This window comes from Galeopterus variegatus, unplaced genomic scaffold, assembly GCF_000696425.1.
Source record: "Galeopterus variegatus unplaced genomic scaffold, G_variegatus-3.0.2 Scaffold343, whole genome shotgun sequence".
NCBI lineage: Eukaryota > Metazoa > Chordata > Mammalia > Dermoptera > Cynocephalidae > Galeopterus > Galeopterus variegatus.
In genome coordinates, this window is record NW_007726454.1 from 75,359 (window position 1) to 99,873 (window position 24,515).

General features: G+C 39.0%; 1 protein-coding gene across 1 annotated transcript in view; it reads right to left on the bottom strand.

Annotated features, from left to right (window-relative positions):
• Window positions 1–1,389: 1,389 nt before the first annotated feature.
• Window positions 1,390–24,515, bottom strand: part of ADAMTS6 (ADAM metallopeptidase with thrombospondin type 1 motif, 6) — a 292,310-nt gene continuing 269,184 nt past the window's right edge. The window contains exons 24-25 of the mRNA XM_008567759.1: window positions 21,670–21,826; window positions 1,390–4,546 (exon numbers count right to left, since the gene is read on the bottom strand). Coding sequence (XP_008565981.1) covers window positions 4,437–4,546; window positions 21,670–21,826 — 267 coding nt within the window. The 3' untranslated portion in view covers window positions 1,390–4,436. The remainder of the gene's footprint in view (window positions 4,547–21,669; window positions 21,827–24,515) is intronic.

The window sequence follows — 24,515 nt, forward strand, 5'->3', positions numbered from 1 at the left end:
GAACAGCTGTTCTTTTTAAAAACATGTGTTTGTTTATTCCACACATTCTGATGATATGAATGAGACAGAATTCAAAACACAGCTTATCTGTCACTTTTAATTTAGTGACTGATGTTTTCTCTCCTATGACCATTTATTTAGAATTTTCCAATTCTCCTGGACTGTGACTTTTTTTCCTTCCTGAATTACATTTCTTTTTCCTTCTTTTAAAAGTAATGAATCCTACCCCAGCCATGCAAATCCACACATTTTTGTTACCAAGATCAATACCTAACTTTTTTCCTAATTTATTTGAAAAACATCTGGCATGTTGGAGCATAAAGGCTTAGGAATGATCCTGGTGCTCTCTGGGGAGTGGCAGAATCTCCGTGGAGGGCAGACTGACCTTGGAGTCAGTAGCCTCAGCAGGATAGTGTCTAGCTATTTCAAAGGGAAAAAAAAAGCATTTAATTGAAAGCTTGAAAACAACTGTAGATTAAAAGATAGACTTGAATTTGAACTAAAACGAGCCTTGTTTCTTGGTATTCCTCTCTCCAACTCCCAGCAGAACTATCCTTTGCAAATGTAGTGGGAGGTTAAAATGGTTGGTACCCATGGTCGTTTATTAACTGGGTACATACTCATAATACTTCAGTTTGGGCTCCTAGGATAACCTTCTGTAAATACCGTCCCAAGTCTATCTAATCCTCTCACTTAGCCAAAGCTGATTTCTTTTAATGTATAAAATTGTGGGGCGGGGGGATGCGGACATTAGGGTGGGTAGATTAAAGCACCATCATGCTTGGACATTCCACACCTTCTTATGTAATTGATGAAGTTGTCATTATGAAAGTATTCAAATAGCTAAGTATGCAGGAGAGTCACTTTCATATTCAGAATTTTTCTGAGTTACCTTGGCATGTTATAGTATCCCACTAGCTCATCTTCAGCCTAAGAGGAAATGTCTGAAGGTGGAAAAGTGTGCCTGTCATGTTTCTATGCTCTCCATTGAATATGAAGAGGAAAATCTTTCAAGTATGAATTCACTGTTCAGCACCCTTTCCACAAAGAAAAACTTAGTGGAAAGTGAAGGAAGGAGAGCAAAAGAGTTGTGCGCCAGTGATTGAAGGTATGTCGCAGCGGCCAACCTGGACTTCCTTTCTAGCCTCAGAATAGCTGGCTAGGGGGCTCTGGGCATATAGCCCCACTAGAAATACCTGAAGCCCTTGCATTTAGATATGACCAAAATATGCACAAATAGATGCAATCTCTGACGAGGATATTAAGGATACAGCAAATCATCTCAATCCTGGATAATTTGGAGAATTTAGATGTGGTATCCCAAAGGGTAGATTCTTTCTGCTGCAAGTTTAACATGAGCTTTTCAGGGAATAGACAACCTCCATCTGAATCATTCTTACAAGCTGAATTTTTATTTTTACTAATTATTTATGATAAAAAAAAATCTGTGCCTGGTGTGGAATTTCACTCCATCAAGTGTTACAATGACTTTTTCATTTTCATTACAAGCAGGAGAATGAATGTAAAACAAGTGTTAGGAAACATGGCAATAAATTAGAATATAATTTACAAAAGCAAAAAAACCCAAAACAGTGTACCACATTAATACCGAGTATAAAATAATAAGCAACAACTAATCACAATAATACAAAGGAAATTCTGTTCTGTATTATTAAGGATACCTATGTGACATTCACGCAAATAAAAAAGTTCCTAATGAAGTGGACTATTTGGAAGTCATATGTGTCTCAAGGGGGTTAATCATCTAGGTACATTTACCTTTCCTTTTTTGGTAGGCCTTTACGCCAGTGGCAGATACTGCTCCCAGCTGCGGGGTACCAGTTTCCTTGGGGTTTCCTAAATAGTCTGTGCAGCTCACTACTTTTGGAGGGCCTGCCATGGTGGCCCAGACTCTACTGACAATCTTATTGTTATTATTTAGGAATAACAATAGAGCATCAGGTAGAATGAGCATCAGGTAGCCACGTGGGTGGCCACAGAGTAGCAGCGGTATCGTAACATGCTGTGGAATATGTTTTTTTTTAACCTACTCAGGTTCAAATTCAGGGTCTATCTGAAAATGCTCATTGCTGTTAAATTTTGTGCTTGCTCCCCTCTAGAACACTGGCCGCCCTCCTCGCACCAGCCGAGGTGCTGCCCAGTGCCCAGGGGGACGGCCCTTGCAATGCTAGTTTCCAGGTGAAGTAAAAAATACCATTTGGTCAGTAATGTAAGAAATCTTTTTGGAATGAAAACAAGCTGATATTTACGTTAGAAAAAAATCAGATCTAGATTAAAAAAACCTTATGCCTAAAATGCCACAGAAACCACCCACCCTTTATTTATTTGATGTCATCAGGGCACATCAGCACCAAGTTAACTGTTCTTTGAACAGGACCAAGGGAATTCAGTGCTGGGGCCACACAGCTCATGGGCTGCCTTCTTTCCACTGAATGGCTACAATGGCACTGGGCGGTCTTCAAGGGCAGCATAGATGGGGGCCCAGGCAATATCTCTTGTATTGTTAATAGCTCTCTCTGGAAAGCTCAGGGATGGGAGCTGCGGTGTTAAGAGAAAAAGCAGGTAACGAGCTATGGATGGTCATGACTGAGTGCGAACCTGGGAGTTCAGGTTGCCTTTGGTGTCTGAGAGTCTCTCTTCCTTTCAGAAAGTAACCTAGCCATCCGTATTAGGTCATGGTATAAGTGACACACTGAGGTGCAGTTCCAGAGCGCTGTGATGGGCTTAAGTTACACATGCTTTTTAACTGCAAGTATTGTCTTTACAAAGTAGCCATTTAGTTTTGAGTTTTAGGTGTGGGTGTACGCATGGTGTACACACATGTACAACAAAGGTGTGTTGGACACAAAGCACATTCGTCAAGAACCTGCTGCAAGCTATAAGTGTTCAAGTACGAAATATTAATACAAACAAGTACCCTTCAAAAAAATCTCGCTGTTGAGCCTTTTGATGACCAGGATGTGAAACTTGAGGATGCGGAAGACACGAGCTAGTCATTTTAACTTAGGTGGAGGTGATTCTAAAATTTGACTTGCCCAAGAAACTAGGTTTCACATTTAATCGCCATTCAGAGTATCCATAAAAAATACAAAATACTTGGTTGAATGACTATTAAAATTACGCTTTATGATCTCTAGTCTTCATGAGTTTTTCTTCTTTGGTTGTTATCCCTTGCTTACTTTAAAACTCACAGAAATAGCACATTTATGTGCAAGCACACTCATCTATCCATACACTTTAAAGTGCCTGCACACATGCATACACACACACACACACACACACACACACACACACTTGCTCTTATATAAATAAATCTCCTTCTACCATATCAAAGAAGGGACATCTGGAACCCATCGTAATTGTCGGCAAATTGCAAAAGGGTCTACCTGGTTGTTACCAAGCCAGTCTATCTTTTGCATGGTATCACCTCAGTAAGCTCAGTCTGCATGCAACAATCCAACAGGGCAGAAGCCATTCCGTGGCTGGTGAGGCTGTAAACACAAGTGAGTTGGGGTGACTCAGATAAGAACTAAGGCATTCTGTGTGATGGCAACAAAGGGCCTGGTACTTCAGTCTCTACCATACCCCATGTCTGGCTTCTGCATGAAATTGAAATGTTTTTCTGTTAAAGTTTTAATGGAAATCTCAGCTTCACTTGCACAATGTCAAGTTGGCCACAGTCTGTTAGCACTGAATTTATAGACTTGCACAGCTGCAGTAACTGATGCACTGCTTTAAACTAAGTCCCTCATTATTGTTCAGTTTAATATAGTTTTATACATGGCTCACAGCAGTGTTCAGAACAGGGGATTATTCCTAAGGAAATTAAGTGGAATGAAGAAAAATGATACAAACTTTCATTACTTTTGATTTATAATTGCTCCTTAAATTACAGTTCAAAGCCCGTTCTATAATTTAAATTGTGGTGCTGTTGTAGTGAGATAAAGTATAGTAAATATTTTTAAGCTATGACTTAAGAATTCTGAATCTTCTTACTTCCATAGTTGACCAGTCATAACAACTACATTTTAAACAATTTTAAATACAAATGGATTCAGTGTCATTGCTAAGTCCATAATAAAAATTATCTTAATGGTCCAAGGAGGTAAACAGGCTATTGGATTTACTCGAAAGAACACAAACGTTCCACAGTAAGCAAGTCTCCCTGTGTTGTTTGGATCTCTCCAATCTGGCATTCCCTCCTAATACCGTGTCCAGCACTTTGGATCAATAAATCCCACTTCACAGAAGTTAAACTAATATTGAAATCCTGTCAGCTAGGGCTGACCAGTGGTTATGTTTTCCACAGGGTAATGCAATTGCAAGGACATCAATCCTCTTCCTCTGGGTGGTTCTTTTTGATGGACACATTTCCACGGTGAAATGACAAGGCTCTCTTTCTGGCTTTCCATGGGTCAGTGTCCTTGGCAGGTCTTACAACACATCTGTCTGAAGTATGCTCGACTGCAGAACTTGAACTTCAGCACCAGTGGGCAATAAGCCACTTTGTTCACATCTTTGCACTCTAAAGGATGGGGCCAGAAAATGGAAAACAATTAGAGGCACATAAACAAGTACATAAACAAGCCAATGTGCCTGGATGTTCAGCAAGGACCCCCTTTGGGCCTGGATAATCCACCTTGGCTTCCACATCCATGTGGTTTTTGTTTTTGTTTTTAAGCATACCCTGCCTGGTACATCCTACCAGAAACATTCTTTTGATAGATTGTAACACAAAATTTAAAATGTTTGCAAGGCTTTTCTTCCAGACTTTTATAAGTATGGTGTATGCCCACTGTGTCTTGAAAGAATTACCATTTGTTGGGATAAGTGATCACTTTAGACAGCTTGGAAACATGAGTCATTTTTCTTACAGCACTTTTATTGCTTCTTTCTCAAGGGTTATTTTATTCAACAGTGCAAGGTTATCCAAAATCAAACATGAGTTTCATTGTTTGATACCAAAGTACACATGTATCAAGAGAATCTCTGCATCTGTGAAGCGTGGGGATGGGCCTGGGTGAATGAAAAGGATTGCTGACAGTGGCCTACATTCAGCAACTACACCAGAACAAGGAGGAAAGCTCTGAGAGGTTGGCCTCAAATGGCAGCCATCTGTGGGTTATGGAAACATGTAGAAATGTCTTTTTTTAATTTGGAAGTGAGACATGGCCTTCTTTTTTCCTATGTGTATTTTCTCCTCAGTGCTAGAATTGCCACAGTTGCAGTCTGTAGTTCTTGCAGCCAGTAGGTGAATAAACAATTCTTTCCCCATCTCTGCTTGAGGCTGGTTGCAGAAGGTGGGGTAGAGAAAGGACACAGGCCTTTGATTCTCATAGTCCCCTACTCCCAGCCCCCATCAATACAACCCCACTGCCACTAATAATGATATTCTTCTCCAGTATTCTGGTCGCTTTTATCTGGAGATTAAAAAATACTTTGTAGGGCCGGCCTGTGGCTCACTCGGTAGAGTGTGGTGCTGATAACACCAAGGCCACGGGTTCGGATCCCATATAGGGATGGCCGGTTTGCTCGCTGGCTGAGCGTGGTGTTGACAACACCAAGCCAAGGGTTGAGATCCCCTTACCGGTCATCTTTTTTTTAAAAAAAAAAATACTTTGTAAACCTAGTAATTCAATTTTTATGTGCCTCTCCGAATCAAAGTTCCATCATTTTTCCAGGTGGTTATCCTGAAGAATCCCAGGTAAACTGTTTAAGGTAATTAAGAATCGGGCAGGGCACTGGGTAAATTTCAGTGTAACAGAACAGTTTTTATTGGTGGTTTGCTTGTTTTTCCTGGCTTCAGAAATCCACTTAAGTTCTAAGAGATCAAATACATGGTACATGAGCCATATGATAAACATGAAAAATTAAGTGCAAAGAAATGGAAAAGTTTCCAGTTATTATTACTGAAAAGAAAGGTAATAATCTTAGTGATCTTACTTTAAAGGCTCTTTCAGTGAAAGTCTTAAAATTTGACACTGGAATCCCCAAAACCTCTGAAAACATAATCCTCTGCCACCATTAAACTCCCTTACTCAAGATTTGATTTACAAAGACAATAATAGAGATTTGAATAAAAACTTTTTACACGAGAATTCTCAATAAATTTAAGTTTTAGCTGAAAGAAGGTAGAAGTGACAGGAAAAAACTCCTTTGAACTTTGGACTAAAAAAAAGAATCAGATGATATTTGGTGGATAAAGTTTGAAATTTGAGGTTAAAAGACTTTCACATATTTTAATTTAAAGGTCATTTGGACTATTCTTTTTCCTCTAACAACCATGACCATAAAAATAACCAAAAAAGTTTAGACTAAGTTTTCGTGGTAAAAAAAAATTAATCATTGTTACCAAGACGGATATATTGTCAAGGTAATACAATCATTAAAATGATGAGAGAAGCTGAGCATATCTCTGTTGAAACAAATGTCACTCATCTTGAATCACTGCCCTAACGGGGCAGCCACTCATACTCTGCAACAGGGCTTGGTGGGACCACTTTAAATATAAAATAAACTGTAGCTTTGACCTTCTTTGCCAAAATATGAAGATAACTTAGTTGATAAACAGATGGAGAAGGACTGGTTTTTTTTTTTTTTTTCCTTTTTGTCTTTTTTACTGACCGGTAACGGGATTGCAACCCTCAGTGTCGTGCCCATACCGGGGACCAGCAACGGGATCGCACCCCTCGGTGTTGCACCCGCACCGCGCTCAGCCAGTGAGCGGGAACCGGTCTCCACATGGGATCCGAACCCTCGGTGGGAGCGCTGCCGCGCTCCCAAGCGGCGCACTCTCCAGTGCGCCACCGGGCTGGCCCAGGACTGGTTATTTTAATAGTAACAAGGATATAAAACTAGAAGCCAGACTGCCTGGATTTAATCCTAGCTTTACCATTTACTAACTTTATGATTCTGAACAAATCATTTAACTTCTCTGTGCCTAAAATTTCTCATCTGCAGAACAAGAATGATTTAGAATACCTATTCTCACATGTAACATGTATAACTACATGTATATCCTTATGTACATCAACTAGAGCCGTGCCGGGGGCATAGAAAGTCTTTGATAAGTATAAGATATTGAATTGCTATTATTATTATCATTATTAGTATCTCTTATTACCTGATGACAGGAAGGAAGCAAGGAATTAAACTCTAAACATCTCAATAAGGATGCAATATTTAGATTACTGTTTAGACAATATTGCTGTAAAGACACAATTCAGTTTGAAGACAAAGCAAAGAAGTATATTTCCTGAGGGACAAATTTATTGGGAGATTCATTACTATATTTTTGGAAGAACTGCTAGACCAGGGAAATTCTGAGTTGAGCAAAATACAAGCAAATTCATATATTTTTCATTTAGATTTATACTTTGGGATCTAAGTAATAAATAATACATAATGAATGAAACAGAATATTCATAAATTGCTTCTCCCTCTACCTACGTATCCACCCACCCATTCAGGCTATTACAAATATAAACAGTTGGAGATTCTGTTCCTTAGGTGTGTACTAGAAATAAGACTCATCTGTGCATTCAGAGGCCCAGAGCACAGCCCTTTGTCCAGAAGCAGTATCTAGTCTATGGGAAAGGTGGAGGCCAGCCACCAGGGTGTCCCTCTCAGAACTTCCCAATATCCTCGTTAAGTTAGTTCCCAACTAACTTGACTGAAAACAGGAAGTCATTAGGCCCTGGGAGCAGGATCAAGCTTAGGGAGGTAAGGACTAATTATGAGTGTCCCCTGACCTGCCTGTAGCAGCAGCACAACATAGTAGTTAGGGACAGGAGATCTGGTGTCAGGTGGATGAGTTTTGGCCCTGCCTCTTCTACTGTTCATTTCTCCTTTGCCAAGTTACTTCACTTTTCTAAATCTCAGATTTTCATCTCTAAAACGAAGACCATGATAAGGTCTGCTCACAGGAATGTCATGAGGCTTGTGTGAGGTACTGCATACAGAGCACGTGCCATGGCACCTGGCTCAGAGGAAGCACTCAGTTTATGAGCTCTCCTGACTAACACTAAAACATCTGCCTCTGAGAACAACCATCATGTATTATTTCTCTAGGATCTCTGTCAAAATGGATATAGGCTCTGTTGGGAAAATAAAGGAAAATGATCAGGGCCCCTCAGATGTTCAGAATCTTGCCGAGCATTTGCTGTAAATATCCTCAGGTGTTCCTTGTTACTACTTAATGTAATTGCGTATGGGCACCCAGGTGTCCTGGGTTATGGACCTAAGTATAAAGGACTAACAGCTCTGATCCACAGTGCTTTCCAGAACACTCAGAGAAGCCACTAGGACGGCTGCTCCTAGCTCTTAATAAGGCCTATTAATTTTTTTACCTACGGCTCCCAGGACCTTTTCCTATTACCTAGCTTGTAGACCTGCGTGTGAAGGGTTTGTGACCCAGTCTGTGCAACAGGCTCGAGGGGTCTGTGAGCCCTAGTCCTAGTTCTACAGGCTCCCAGGAAGGGTTGATTTGCACACATAAGAAAATTAATAGAAAGCTGGTAAACTGTGATGGGGCAGGAGTGGGGAAAGACCTGGGGAAGATCCAGAGACTGCCAAGAGTCAGACAACAGGCCTTGATGAGACATTAAAAGGGAGACTCTGAGCCTGTATAAGGACATTCAGCCTTGATGGAGGGGGTGGAGGATTCCAAGAGGGAAGGGCTGTGTGGAAGATCTAGTTCCTACTTCTTGGTTTTGCCTTCTAGGAACTGCCCTGACTGGAGGTTCATTACATTTTTGATGAATAGATTTTCATCAAACCAAAGGTCAACCATGATTGGTCTTTAACTCTCTGTCTTTTAACTCCACAAAAACTTAATTTAGTAACAAGAGCATTTAAAATTATAATTTATCAAGTCTCTCCTTTATGTCAGGCATAACCTTAGACAGTTTTATGTATTTTTATATTTCCTTTAGGTATATAAAATGTCAGCTTTAAATAGACAGCGAAACTTTAGCTCAAAGGTTATGGAACTTCTGCTGAGTCACACAGCTGTCTAAGAACTGAGATCAGAATCAGGTTTATCTGCCTCCAAAGCTACTCTATTTTGGCAGCATTCTCGGCTCCTAAATGCAAAAAGTTCCTGCCTGTCTATGACCGTATTTTTGCCTAACACTACCGATAAGTCAGCCTTTGGGACATCATAGCCAGGACTTTTGTTATTTGGGAGTTTGTTCTGCCACTTTAGAACTTCCCCAAAGCCCCTTGCTTTGGGAGCCCCCACCCTTCATCAAGGCTGAATGTCCTTACACAGCCTTGGAGTCTCCATTTTAATGTCTCCTCAAGACCCATTGTCTGAGTCTTTGCAGTCTTTGGACCTTCCCCAGGTCTTTCCCCACTTCTACCCCATCACAATGTTTTTAAAAATGTTTTTAAAAAGGAGGTTACCCCTTCCTACTTTTCTTCAGTATGTCTTCTTCCCCTTTTGTAAAATTACATCAGTGAAAAGGTGATTTTTGACACACTAAGAAATTTTAAAGCCCCATTATTATAAAAAGCTGAATATAATTTTCAAAATATATTGGTGCATTCAACCCATCTGCCACTTTTAACTTAGAGAAGATTGATTTGCTGTGCTCTTGACTGACTCATTGCCATTTATGCTCACATAGTGGAAAGGCCTTAATTATAAAACTTTATTAGTCTGCCTCATCTTTAAAGCCCATTGAAATCATGAAATAATCTTTTTTCCTCCACTCTGAGCCACCCTGAGTTGTACACAGTACAACTTACTTTTGTGAAAAAAACATTCTGGAAAAGTTGAACGCAAATTAGGTCACATTTTCCCATTGAAATCAAAACAATAGAAATGTTCTGTTTTAATTTTTGAATGATCTTCAGTTGGCATTGATTTCCAGCTCATACTTAAAATATTTAAAAATTAAGTTTCTCTATACCCTAGTAGCACATAATCTACAAATAAATAACACTAGATCTATTAAAAGGAATCCTTTAAGAATTTTTTTTGTATTATAATCACTCTGCAGATGATCTTTGAAGGTTTGATTTTCTTCATGCAGATTCATTTTTATCTTCTGCTTTTAAAGCAGTGGAATCTGAGCCATTGGGGTTAAGGATTTTAAGATGAAGGAGCCTGATTTTACCTTCTACTATCATCAGGTACCAGTTAAGTACTCTCCGGGGAGGAGAATGATGACACGCCTTCTACCTTTTTTTTCATCAAGATATTGGAAAGGTGAGAAGTCCTCTTTGTGTGGTTTCCAGGAAACATTTGGGGGACCTAACTAGCCTGTCCTCTTTTTACACCGCACCCCACCCCCAAAAGTTGCATTTTACCTAAGGCCAGAGAGTTCTGGTGAGAATGACAATGTATGGAGTATTCTCAAATTCTTCTGAGGGAGACTTGGGAACACATCAATGGCTGAAAGACAACCCTTAGGCCCTGCAATATGAACTAGATCCATTATTAGGATCTTGAGTAACTTGCCAGACATGCTGGAGTGGTTTTCATTGGCAATCTGGGTTTTGGTAGGGTTGAATGATAAAAATTAGACAACCTGTTTCATAGGCAACACCTGAATCTACTTATCATTGATGTTCCAATGAGTTTTTCCCCAGGTGCTTTACAATAATCTTTCAAAACCCTGACCTGCTTTCAAAACACTCACACTGAATAGAAGCTTATAAATGTAGGATGCAATTGGATTCAGGTTCATTGTGACTTTCAACGTTTGATTTGGCCTAAGGAATACAAGACCAACTCCTCAAATGCAGTGCTCTTGTATTTATTTCATCAAATGCTGCAAAGCTTCCCAACTTGTCTCAATGGAGTGAGTTGGGATACCCAGGGACAGATCCTTCCACGACCAGGATAGACCATTCAGCATCTCTCTTTGGAGAATGCATGCCCGCTGTGTCTGTAAGCTCTTTATGAGATTTAAGCACGTAAGGGTCTTTTTTTTTTTTTTAGATGAATTTGCAAATGAATCTTTATTTATTTATTTCTGTGAATTAATTCTTTTATTTTCTTTTATTTTTTAATTTATTTCATTTATTGAATCAAAATTGATTATACATATTTTGGGGGTTCAACATTGAGATCTGTTGATCAAATCAATATTACTAGCATATATAGTTACAAATCACAACTATTCTTTATGCCCCTTGTCCAATCTCTCCCCATTCCCCTCATCCTCCTCCCCTCCCCACTCTAATTATCCTAGATTTCTTCTCTCCATCTGAAAGAGTAATGGTTACTCCATTGATTTGTTGCCTAGATGATCTATCCAATGCTGAAAGGTATGATCAGTTCCCTCAATATTATCAGAGGTCCCCCAATATTATCATAGAGATGCTTCTTCTATCACTCTGGAATGGGCTTTGTGGAGAGAGACATCCTCTTCTTTTCTTATCTCTGCTGGGGACTGTCCTTGTGTCAATGCACTCCAGTGGTTGGTGGACAATCTGTGTGGTTATTGTGGCGTCTAGCCCCTTTCGCAGCAGCCATGGTTATTGTGGTGGCTGTGGTGGGCCACCCACATGGAGGTGATGTTTTTGGCATGCTCCTTGGTACTGGTGGTGTGCCTAGTTGTGGGGTGTGTCTGGTCCCTGGCCCTATGCCTCGGGTCCCCAGGCAGGCCCCAAGGTGCTGGCACGGTGTGCCTGGTTGTGGGAGGGGGGGTCCAGTCCCCTTTTCCATGCCTCGGGCCCCCAGGCAGGCCCCAAGTTGCTGGCACAGTGTGCCTGGATGTGAGAGTGAGGTCCAGTCACACTCTCAATGCCTCAGGTCTCTGGGTGGGCCCTGAGGTGCTGGCGTGGTATGTCTGGTTACAGGTGGGGGGTCCAATCCCCCTCTCCATGCCTCGGGTCCCTGGGCAGGCCCTGCGGCACTGGCATGGTGTGCCTGACTGTGGAAGAGGTGCCCAGTCCCCTTCTTCATGACTCAGGTCCCTGTGCAGGCCCCGAGGCGCTGGCGCAGTGTGCCTGGATGTGAGAGTGAGGTCTGGTCACCCTCTCAATGCCTCGGGTCTCTGCGCAGGCCCTGAGGTGCTAGCGTGGTATGTCTGGTTGAGGGAGGAGGGTCCAATCCCCCTCTCCATGGCTCAGGTCCCTGGGTGGGCCCTGAGGCATTGGCATGGTGTGCCTGGTTGTGGAAGGGGTGTCCAGTCCCTGGCTCCAAACCCCAGACCCTCAGGTGGGGCCACGAGGTGCTGGTGGATTGCCTGGTTGTATGAGGGGGGTCTGGTCCCTGACTCCATGCCTCAGGTCACTGGGCATGTCCCAAGGCACTGGCACAGTGTACCTGGTTGTGGGAGGGGAGTCTGGTCCCTACCCCCTGCCTCGGGTAACCAGGTGGGCCCCGAGGTGCTGGCACAGTGTGCCTGGTTGTGGGACGGGGGTCCGGTCCCCTTCTCCATTCCTCAGGTCCCCGGGTGGGCCCCAAGGCACTGGTGCAGTGTGCTTGGTTGTGGGGGGGGGGGTCCAGTCCTAAGGGTCTATTTTTTGGATTAAAAAAAGTATAAACAGCTGTGCTTCTGTCAAACTGCTCAAGGAAATGCAGAGCCTGGTGAGAAGTGAGATGACAAAGACTGTGCAGGTGCACGTGTAGTGCAGAAGTTGGGATGGGGGATGTGAACTCAGTGTACCTTTCCTGATAAAATTTTATTTGAACCCTCAACATTTTACATATTCAGGCTAGAAAAGGATGAAATAATGAGTTTCTCTAGGGAACTTGACATTCATTGCAATGGGAACGGTCCACCAACTTCTTTTTATCTTTGAAGCAACGTGATTTTAGCTATCAAACTTTATTCTGACTTCATTTTACCGTGGACTAAACCATTCCTTTCTCTTTGTTTTCTGTTTCTTTTTACCCAGTCTTATTCCTTGGATGCCTCCCACATTCAACCTTGAGGTGGTATAATCCCAACCCAAATCTGGGGTTCCCTCCAAACCAGCCAGCCAGGAATGTGAACCTGAATGCTAAGCAGATTATGAGTTCTTTGAAGTGGCAATGAAAAAAACTGGCCTTCCACACCTCTTTGAAATCAAAGTCTTCAAATGACCTTTATCATTCCTTTCACTGATTTTAATATATCAGATTCTACATTAAAACTCCAATTTAGTATTTTGTTCATTATTTTGTTCCAAGGGTCTTTGGGGTTTTTTGGTTTGTTTGTTTGTTTATTTATTTATTTATTTATTTTAATTTTTATTGAATCAAAATTGATTATACATATTTTGGGGGTTCAACATTGAGATATGTTTATCAAATCAATATTACAAGCATATATATTGTTACAAATCATACTTATTCTTTATGCCCCTTGTCCAATCTCACCCCATCCCCCTCTCCTTCCCCCTTCCCCCTCTAATTACCCTAGATTTCTTCTCTCCTTCTGAAAGAATAATGGTTACTCTGTTGATTTGTTGCCTAGGTAATCTGTCCAATACTGAGTGGTGTGATCAGGTCCCCCTGTATTATCGTACAGCAGATGCTTCTTCTGTCACTCTGGAATGGTCTTTGTGGAGAGAGACATCCTCTTCTATTCTTTATCTCTGCTGGTGACTCTCCTTGTGTCAATGCACTCCAGTGGCTGGCAGACCATCTGCATGGTGGTTGTGATATCTAGCTGCTTTTGCAGCAGCCATGGTTATTGTGGTGGCTGTGGTGTGCCACCCACATGGAGGTGATGTTTTTAGCATGCTCCTTGGTGCTGGTGGTGTGCCTGGTTGTAGGGGGGTCTGGTCCCTGGCTCCATCCCTTGGGTCCCTGGGGTGGACCCAAGGCAAGGGTGGTGTGTCTCAGCTGGAACTAGTTTTTTTGTGTCCTTTGCTTATTTCTAAAGTGGGGGAACTTCCTTTTGGGACCAGTACCTGAGCTGTGTGGTTGAGCTAAATTGCTGCTTTGCTGCTGCTTCCTTAGGGAAGGCTTTTTGTGCAGCACAGGTTATAATGGTTGACTTTATAAGTACTACCGGCTCTCCAGAGACTCGGTGCACCTCAGTTGTGTAGAAGCTCTGATCTGGGCCTGAGTTTTTTCATCAAACTTCACCCCATGCAATTCTATATTCCTAACCAGTCTCCTCTGAGTGGTCCTACACTGATTGAGCTGAAGATCAGCTGTCCTTCCTGTGCCCCAGTGTTCCCCCGGTGGGCCTGTCTCTCTCACTGCCCATGCTGAAAACACTTCCCATGAGACAGGCCGTGCACCAGTCCCTTGTGATGACTCACCGGCCTCTGAGTGGCCCCATTTTTTCAGATGTTGTGGCTCCTCGCTCCTATGTGGGTCCATGGGAACCCTATTAGTGGTCTTTTGGTCCTGGGGGCCACCAAGGCCCTCTTCTCCCTTGTCGCCTCCAAGCAACTTCATCTGAAGGGCACAGCTGTGGCTTTTGCTGGCTCCTGCTTGTGTGCTCAGCAATTCCAGTCTTAAAGTGGACATGGCATGAAATGGTCAGAGCAGTTTTTTCTTTCTCTCATCGTGGCGTCTCCTGCCTTCGTGCACTCCGCAGGTCTCTTCTCCTCTTCCCCTGAGCTCTAGCGGCCCCAGCTTGGCTGTTGTTGCTTTTTTATATAGCTGTAAATTGGTTGATTTCTGGGAGAGAGTGATGCTGGGGACCGTCTATTCCACCATCTTGAATAGAACTTGTTCCAGGGATCTTTGTATGAGATTTCTGGAGCTGCCTAGGCTTTCCCAGAGCTGTTTACTTGAGGAAGACTGAGAACTACCAGAGCCACCACCATTAGACATCCTGGGCTGGTAAACTAATGTACACTAACCACACCTTTTCCTGGGTTAGTAATCTGCTTATGGCACACATGAATCTTTATACTTGGCAGCAATAAATACTAGATGACAGAGTGCCTTGTGCTATTGAGAAGGTGAAAAGACTCAACATACAAACTACAAGGGAACTTGAACCTGCATGAAAGATGAATAAAATGGCATTTTGGATAGAATTTCAGGTGAGCTTGAGTAGGCTAGTCCCAGCTGCCATTTGTATTTTAAAAAATTATTCTGATTAATATTTGAAATGCAGTGATACCCTGTGTGTCTATAACTCACTCTCAGCAGTAATGTAGTGTTATCCTCATCAGTGGCAGTCTGTCACGATCACACCTATAATGCTTTAACTCTTTACTGAAGGCTTTTAGAAACAAAAAACTAGGGCCGACCCCGTGGCGCACTCGGGAGAGTGTGGCGCTGGGAGCTTAGCAGCGCTCCTGCCACAGGTTCGGATCCTACATAGGGATGGCCCCGGTGCGCTCACTGGCTGAGCGCGGTGCGGCCATTCACAAAAAAGACAGAAAAAAAAAGAAACAAAAAACTAAAGCAGATGTTGAACACAGCAAATTGTATTTTCCTTCTTCCTCCTATTTTTGTCTTGCTTTTTTAATTTCTTGATGCCCTGTTTCTGATTTTCTTTCTCTTCCTCCTTTGTTGTCTTAACCTTCTCCACTTCAGTCTATCTTCCATTTATTTAATTTTTATCTTTTAATCTTATTTAAATTCTGTTATTTTGTTATGGCTTTGGGAGACTAAGGTGTTTAATTTCCCTACAGATGCCTAAATTTTGTATCATTATTAATGGTACACAGCTACCTAAATCTGGAACTTAGGAGTCATCCTAAACACCTCCATGTCTTTCATCCCATGTCTAATCATTCATCAGGTTTTTTTTATTCTCCTTTCCATTTTATTATTTTTTCCCCCAATTCATCACTCTTCTTTTTATCCCTACTGTATCTGCCTTAGTTCAAGCTTTCATCACCTCTAGCCTGGACTCTTAGAACAACCTTCTAACTCTCCTTCCACCCAAGGCTGTCCCTCCTACCATCCCTTTATGCTTGTGCCATCCTGAGCATGTCACTCAATTTTCTTCAGTTGTTCCCTATAACCTATAGATAGAACCCTAGGTTCTGTCCATTGCATACAGGACCCTCCAAAACCAGGTCCTTGTCTCTTTCTTTGTAGCATAATCTTCGCTGCCTGCTCATCTGCCAACCCACTGTAGCAATAGTGAACTGCTTCCATGTCTCCATGACTGCACACACATCCTCCACCAGGAATGCCACACATCTCAAAGTCTTTTTGGTAAACTGTTTTGGACCTTTCAGTGCCCAGATCAAGCCTGCATTCTCTATAATGCTTTCTTTATTACTCGCTCCTCTGCGCACTCATGGTAGCATCTTTCTACCCCTCTCACAGTCCTGCTCACATTGTGAAAATTATTTGTTTGCATGCTGCCACCCTTACTAAACTGCTAAACTGAGCTCCCTTTAAGGAAAGGGACCTTGTTGTATTCCTTTCATGGTCTCAGTGCCTGGCACTTAGTAAGTATGTTTTCTAAGTACATAAATTAATGGTTAGATGAATGGAGCACAATCATTTAAAAATTACAACCTTGAGGGATGGATAGGTGGATATAATGTGATAAATCGAGTTCAGTAAAATGTTAATGTAAGAATCTAGTTGGTAGGTATTCATTGCAAAATTCTTTCAACTTTGCTGTTTGAAACTTTTTATTATTTTCATAATAAAATATTGGGAGGGCATTAGTTAAATCTCAGTAGTTAAAACAATTCTCAGGATTCTATCTGTGGTGCATTTCATCCATAGAGACTCAAATAAAAAAAGTGTATTTTAGATCCCAAGAAATCTCCCCCAATCATACCCTGTCTTGGGGCAGAGCTAAACTTGTCTTTCAGTAGCCTCTCACTAAGAGACAGAGAAACCTGATTCTGCTGGGGAAAATGGGGTTCTCTTCTACTCTCCTGCATTAACCAGAAACTGCTCCTTCCATGACTACTGGGCTTTCCTTCCAACTTGTTCTCACTAAGAGGCACTTCTCTCCCTTACCTGATTCCCACAAGCCATATCAAACCATTCTCCCATCATGTGCATGCAAGAGCCTCCTCTCTTTTGAAATCCATGTTATCTGCCCATTCCATATCTCTATGGATGACAACTTACTCAGTTCAAATGTTTTATACAGTTTTTCCTAGAATACATGCTGGATTTTTCCAAGTACATGTTACAGATGGCTCACAAACCACTTAGTCTATGAAGACTGCCTTGATTCAAAAGGTTGAAGTCATTCGTCCTTCATTTGAGCCTCCTTAGCACTTACAAAAACTGCTCCACATAATACATTTTGCCTTCCTTTTAAAAGTTTTTTTAATTAAAAAAATTCTATTTAAGTATTTGCCCTGAAAGATTATGAACTTATAAATGTATTTGAATTTTCCATAATGAATAGCAGAGGCTGGCCACAGAAAGCATTCAATAATTAGCTGTTGATTAAATGAACAAATAGTTTTAGGTATTTAAATGCATTCCATATATGCTATTGGGAAGTTAAAGAGAACACAAAACAAGTTATGACATACATACTGTTTGTACTCTAAATCTAATTTTGTAAAAGAAAATTTTTTTCTTTTAAATGAGTCAACAGCTTTAGGTAATAACGATTCTAACATTAGTCATAACTTGCAGGATTAACATTACCTAAAAGTTTCCTCTTTTACTGAGAAGTTGAAAAATAGTGTCTTCACTACTTACTTAATATTAATAAAAAGTGATTTAGCCAGGCAGATGAAATGATCATGAGATGTTTCTCCAAATAATCCAAGTAACCTCAGAATAGCACCTATACCTTTTAAGAGAATTTCTTTAAGGCAGAAATAAGTGCAGATACAAATGATATTCTGCCCACTCTCAGTATAGTATTGCATCTCTGGCTGCAAAGCTTAGGTAAAATAATTATCCACTATAGAGACAGTTTTGCAGAAAATACTAAAATTGCCTAAAATTATGCTATAAACGTAACTTCAACATATGTATTGTTGTGGGCATGTCAAAAGCCAGTTCTTTCGGCAATGACTAAGGCTTAATTGATTGAATTAGGCTGGCAGATATGCCAGAATGTCTCTACCTCATAACCAGACACTCTGTTTCCATGTCAAAATACCCTACCCTAAAGAGTTAATTAAGAATAGCATGTAAATGTAGTTGAAACTGACATGCCTTTGGGCTCTGCAAAATCTGGGTTCAAATCCTACTTCCTAGCCTTGTAATTTGGGCAAGTCACTATTTCTCTCTGTGCCTCAGTTTCCTGATTAGTAATACTAACTCAGAAGATTATTGCCAGGATTATATAAGATATTATATATACACAAATATACGAAGAGAAATGTATTTATGTATTTGAGATATATAAGATAGACGATGTTCATAAAGGGCCTAACATAATACCCAACATAGAGTAGTTTAATATGATAGTTATATCCTTTATCCCACCTTAACCTTGTATCTTCCGATTCTGAAAAAAAAACAGACCCCAAACCCACGTGACCGATTGCTAATAACTTATAATGAATAAAAGTTGTTTGCTGCAATCTTACAAAAGAAAGATATTTATATTTAGATTACTTAAAAGATGTAGTTTTTCCTAGAAAAATATTTTTGTTTGTCATGCATTTTGAGCCCTTCTCAAGAGAGGGAAAGCTAGATTTCTAGAATGTCCCATACTAAATGGACAAAAAAGAAGCAGATGACATTAGAGCCAGAGATTTTGCAAATTAAAATTGCAATTTGGAATTAATGTAGGATAAGGCTATATGTACTTCTTTAAAAGAGTAAATTAAATGCACAATAATTGTCTTGTGTTGAGGCTCACATATAAAAAACAGACCACTTGCACAGATGCAAGGTCTCTGCACCACCGTGTGTGTGGTCCACCAACTGAAACATCATTATGCTACACACAACTGTTGTTTTTTTTTTTTTTAAGCAAGGCCCTATAGCTGGGTTTCTTACATAATTTAAATTTGTGGCTTCAGTTGTTATTCATGTGCATGTATTTGATCCTGCTTCTATTTTCATATGAGATGGCAGTCTGAACTTCCTGACTATGCCATATTCATCTCCATATTCCTGATAATTTCTGACATTGCACCTTGCACATAGTAGCATTCAAGAAATTTTGAATGAATGCCTAAATAAAATAAGTACTTTTATTTAATTACAAGATAAGAAAAGTCAGGATTTTGGCAGTAATCTGACATTAATAAAGGGATTTTCAATGTATAAGAAAAAGAAAGAAATTTCAGAATGCAAGGACCTTTGTCTCTCTTTATAAACAGCTACATAATTATTTTTCTACTTTTCTACAATGAGAAAATTAGCATTTAAAACACAAGTAGTTTTAAACATATACTTTCATTATATGTATAACAAGCATAAATATAATCTTCATGATGGTAGAGATCCATTGTGATATACAAAAAGAAACAGAAGTTTTCACTTTTAAGAGTGGTTCATTAGAAATCATCTCTAGATTTCTAGCACAAGTTAAACATAGAGTACTAAGTTGGACATGACCTTAGACACTTGCCCACTCTATTTTCTCATTTTATAGATAAGTAAGCTTAGCTCCAAAGAGGTTAAGTGACTTAAAAATGTCATACAATTAGTGAAAGAGTCAGGAAAAAAACAGGTTTCCTGATTATAGTCCAGTACATATGGTTTCCTCTTTTACTGAGAAGTTGAAAAATAGTGTCTTCACTACTTACTTAATATTAATATTAATAAAAAGTGATTTAGCCAGGCAGATGAAATGATCATGAGATGTTTCTCCAAATAATCCAAGTAACCTCAGAATAGCACCTATACCTTTTAAGAGAATTTCTTTAAGGCAGAAATAAGTGCAGATACAAATGATATTCTGCCCACTCTCAGTATAGTATTGCATCTCTGGCTGCAAAGCTTAGGTAAAATAATTATCCACTATAGAGACAGTTTTGCAGAAAATACTAAAATTGCCTAAAATTATGCTATAAACGTAACTTCAACATATGTATTGTTGTGGGCATGTCAAAAGCCAGTTCTTTTGGCAATGACTAAGGCTTAATTGATTGAATTAGGCTGGCAGATATGCCAGAATGTCTCTACCTCATAACCAGACACTCTGTTTCCATGTCAAAATACCCTACCCTAAAGAGTTAATTAAGAATAGCATGTAAATGTAGTTGAAACTGACATGCCTTTGGGCTCTGCAAAATCTGGGTTCAAATCCTACTTCCTAGCCTTGTAATTTGGGCAAGTCACTATTTCTCTCTGTGCCTCAGTTTCCTGATTAGTAATACTAACTCAGAAGATTATTGCCAGGATTATATAAGATATTATATATACACAAATATACGAAGAGAAATGTATTTATGTATTTGAGATATATAAGATAGACGATGTTCATAAAGGGCCTAACATAATACCCAACATAGAGTAGTTTAATATGATAGTTATATCCTTTATCCCACCTTAACCTTGTATCTTCCGATTCTGAAAAAAAAACAGACCCCAAACCCACGTGACCGATTGCTAATAACTTATAATGAATAAAAGTTGTTTGCTGCAATCTTACAAAAGAAAGATATTTATATTTAGATTACTTAAAAGATGTAGTTTTTCCTAGAAAAATATTTTTGTTTGTCATGCATTTTGAGCCCTTCTCAAGAGAGGGAAAGCTAGATTTCTAGAATGTCCCATACTAAATGGACAAAAAAGAAGCAGATGACATTAGAGCCAGAGATTTTGCAAATTAAAATTGCAATTTGGAATTAATGTAGGATAAGGCTATATGTACTTCTTTAAAAGAGTAAATTAAATGCACAATAATTGTCTTGTGTTGAGGCTCACATATAAAAAACAGACCACTTGCACAGATGCAAGGTCTCTGCACCACCGTGTGTGTGGTCCACCAACTGAAACATCATTATGCTACACACAACTGTTGTTTTTTTTTTTTTTAAGCAAGGCCCTATAGCTGGGTTTCTTACATAATTTAAATTTGTGGCTTCAGTTGTTATTCATGTGCATGTATTTGATCCTGCTTCTATTTTCATATGAGATGGCAGTCTGAACTTCCTGACTATGCCATATTCATCTCCATATTCCTGATAATTTCTGACATTGCACCTTGCACATAGTAGCATTCAAGAAATTTTGAATGAATGCCTAAATAAAATAAGTACTTTTATTTAATTACAAGATAAGAAAAGTCAGGATTTTGGCAGTAATCTGACATTAATAAAGGGATTTTCAATGTATAAGAAAAAGAAAGAAATTTCAGAATGCAAGGACCTTTGTCTCTCTTTATAAACAGCTACATAATTATTTTTCTACTTTTCTACAATGAGAAAATTAGCATTTAAAACACAAGTAGTTTTAAACATATACTTTCATTATATGTATAACAAGCATAAATATAATCTTCATGATGGTAGAGATCCATTGTGATATACAAAAAGAAACAGAAGTTTTCACTTTTAAGAGTGGTTCATTAGAAATCATCTCTAGATTTCTAGCACAAGTTAAACATAGAGTACTAAGTTGGACATGACCTTAGACACTTGCCCACTCTATTTTCTCATTTTATAGATAAGTAAGCTTAGCTCCAAAGAGGTTAAGTGACTTAAAAATGTCATACAATTAGTGAAAGAGTCAGGAAAAAAACAGGTTTCCTGATTATAGTCCAGTACATATGCAGCCTTCATGAACACTCTACACAAACTATACTACAATGGTGGATTTATGGGGCTTTTCAAACTTTTGGAAATATATAAGTGAGTCATTAAAGACCGCAGTCTCCTTCTCCATGGAAAACTCACCTTCAGTATTGGAAATGGGGGTACTGTCACATTTGCTTTCACACTGCTGCATCGATGGAGGCCGAACAGTTTCTGGACAGTCACTAGATGCTTGTCCAGTGTAGGAGAGACACTGCACAGTTCGCATTTGCTGTCCAAGGCCACACTGAGCAGAACACTAAACTCAAAGACACAGAGAAACAAAATATTAACCTAAATAATAATCAGGAGGTAGAAAAAATACTATATAATTTCGAATACCACACATTAACTTTTAAAGCCCATATGTAGTTCACCTTTGAGAGGTGTATGATTAGGTCATCTTACCATAAAATTGGTTTGGAAACCCAAGGATCATGTTGTTACCCTAGAAAATAGAAGCAATATAGTTCCCAGAAGACAATAGGTGGAGATTTCTTGGGCTATCACTCCAACAATTCCAGTCAAGCCTCGAGAACTCTAACAGGAGTGTAATGTGCTATACTAATTTATATTCTCAACAATGTATGAGAGTCCCATTTCTTCACATCCTCACCAACATTTGTTATTTTTTTGTCTTTTTGATAATAGCTATTCTAAATAGAGTGAAATGATATCTAATTGTGGTTTTGCTTTGCAGCTTTGCATTTCCCTGATGATTAGTGATGTTGAGCATTTTTTCATTCCCTGTTGGCCATTTGTATGTGTTCCTTTAAGAAATTTCTATTCAGGTCACTTTGCCCATTTTTAAAATTAAATTATTCATTTTTTGTTCTTGAGTTTGAATTTCTTATATATTCTGGATATTAGTCTCTTGTCAGATGAATACTTTGCAAATATTTTTTCCCATTCTGCTGGTTGCCTCCGCACTGTTAATTGTTTTCTTTGCTGTGCAAAAAATTTTTTAGTTTGATGTAATCCCATTTGTCTACTTTTGCTTTTGGTGCCTGTGCTTTAGAAATCTCCATAAAATTTTTGCTCGGACCAATGTCTTGGAGTGTCTTCCCTATGTTTTCTTATAGTAGTTTTATAGGTTCAGGTCTTACTTTTAGGTATTTAATCCATTTTGAATTGATTTTGGTATATGGTAAGAGATAGGAGCCTAGTTTCTTTCTTGCATATGAACATACAGTTTTTCCAGCAGCACTTAGTGAAGAGGCTATGCTTTCCTCAACGTATATTCTTTGTGCTTTTGTCAAAAATCAGTTGGATGTAGACATGTAGATTTATTCCTGGTTCTCTATTCTGTTCCATTGGTCCATGTGTCTGTGTTTATGCCAGTACCATGCTGTTTTGATTACTATGGCTTGGTAGTATATTTCAAAGTCAGGTAGTGTAATGTTTCCAGCTTTGTGCTTTTTTTCTCAGAATCACTTTGGGGGTTTGTGGTCTTTTATGGTTCCATATGAATTTTAGATTTGTTTTTCCTATTTCTGTGAAGAATGTCATTGGTAGTTTGATAGGGATTACATTGAATCTGTAGGTCATTTAGGTTGTACGGACATTTTCACAATATTAATTCTTCCAATCCATGAACATGTAATGTCTTTCCATTTTTTTGTGTGTGTCCTTTTTAATTTCTTTCATCACTGTTCTGTAGTCTTCATTGTAAGGATCTTTCTACCTTCTTGTTTAGATGTGTTTTTAGGTATTTTATATTTTTGGTAGCTACAGTAAATGGGATTGATTTCTTCTTCTGCTAATTCGTTGGTGTATAGAAATGCTACTGATTTTTGTATGTTGATTTTGTATCCTGCAACTTTAGTGAATTGATTTTGTGTCTTGCAACTTTACTGAATTCCTTTATCAGTTCAAAGAGAATTTTTGGTGGAGTCTTTAGGTTTTTCCATATATAAGATCATGTTATCTTCAAACAGGGACAATTTGATTTCATCTTTTCTGATTTGAGTGCCCTTTATTTATTTCTCTTGTGTAATTGCTCTGGCTAGGTCTTCCAGTACAATGTTGAACAATAGTGGTGAAAGTAGGCATCATTGTCTTATTCCTGTTCTTGGAGAAAAAGCTTTTATCAGTTCTAAGAGATTTTTTGACCTCTTTTTCTGCTAGTTCTTCCAAACTGATGAGTTTGGAAGAATTCCCTCTTCTTCATTTTTCTGGATTAGTTTGAGAAGAATTGGTATTAATACATCTTGAAAAGTTTTGTAGATTTCAGCAATGAAGCCATCTTGTCCTGGGCTTTCTTTCATTGCAACACTTTTTATTACTGCTTTAATCTCATTACTCATTATTGGTCTGTTCAGGTTTTCTATTTTTTCTTGGTTCAGTCTTGGTATGTTTTATGTGCCCAGAAATTTATCATTTCCTCTAGGTTTCCCAATTTGTTGGCATATAGTTGTTCATAATAGTTTCTAATGATTTCTTGTATTTCTGTGGTATCTGTTGTAATTTCTCCTATTTTACCCTTGATTTTCTTTATTTGGGTTTTCTCTCTTTTTTTACTTAGTCTGGCTAGTGGTGTGTCAATTTTGTTTATCTTTCAAAAACCTAAGTTTCATTTCATTGATCTTTTGTATCTTTTTTGGTCTCTATTTCATTTAGTTTGGCTTTGATCTTCATTATTTCTTTTTATGTGCAAATTTTGGGATTTGATTGTTCTTGTTTTTCTGTTTCCTTGAGGTTCAATTTATGTTGTTTATTTGAAATTTTTCTACTTTTCTGTGTAAGCACTTATTGGAATAAACTTCCCTCTTAGTACTGCATTTTCCATACCCCATAGATTTTATATATTGTGTTTCTATTTTTATTTGTTTCAAGAAATTCTTTATTTCTTCCTAATTGCCACTGATTTCTTGTTTTAGTTCACAGTGGTCTGAAAAGATACCAGAAATGATTTTTTTTTTTTTTTTTTTTTTTTTTTTTTTTTTTTT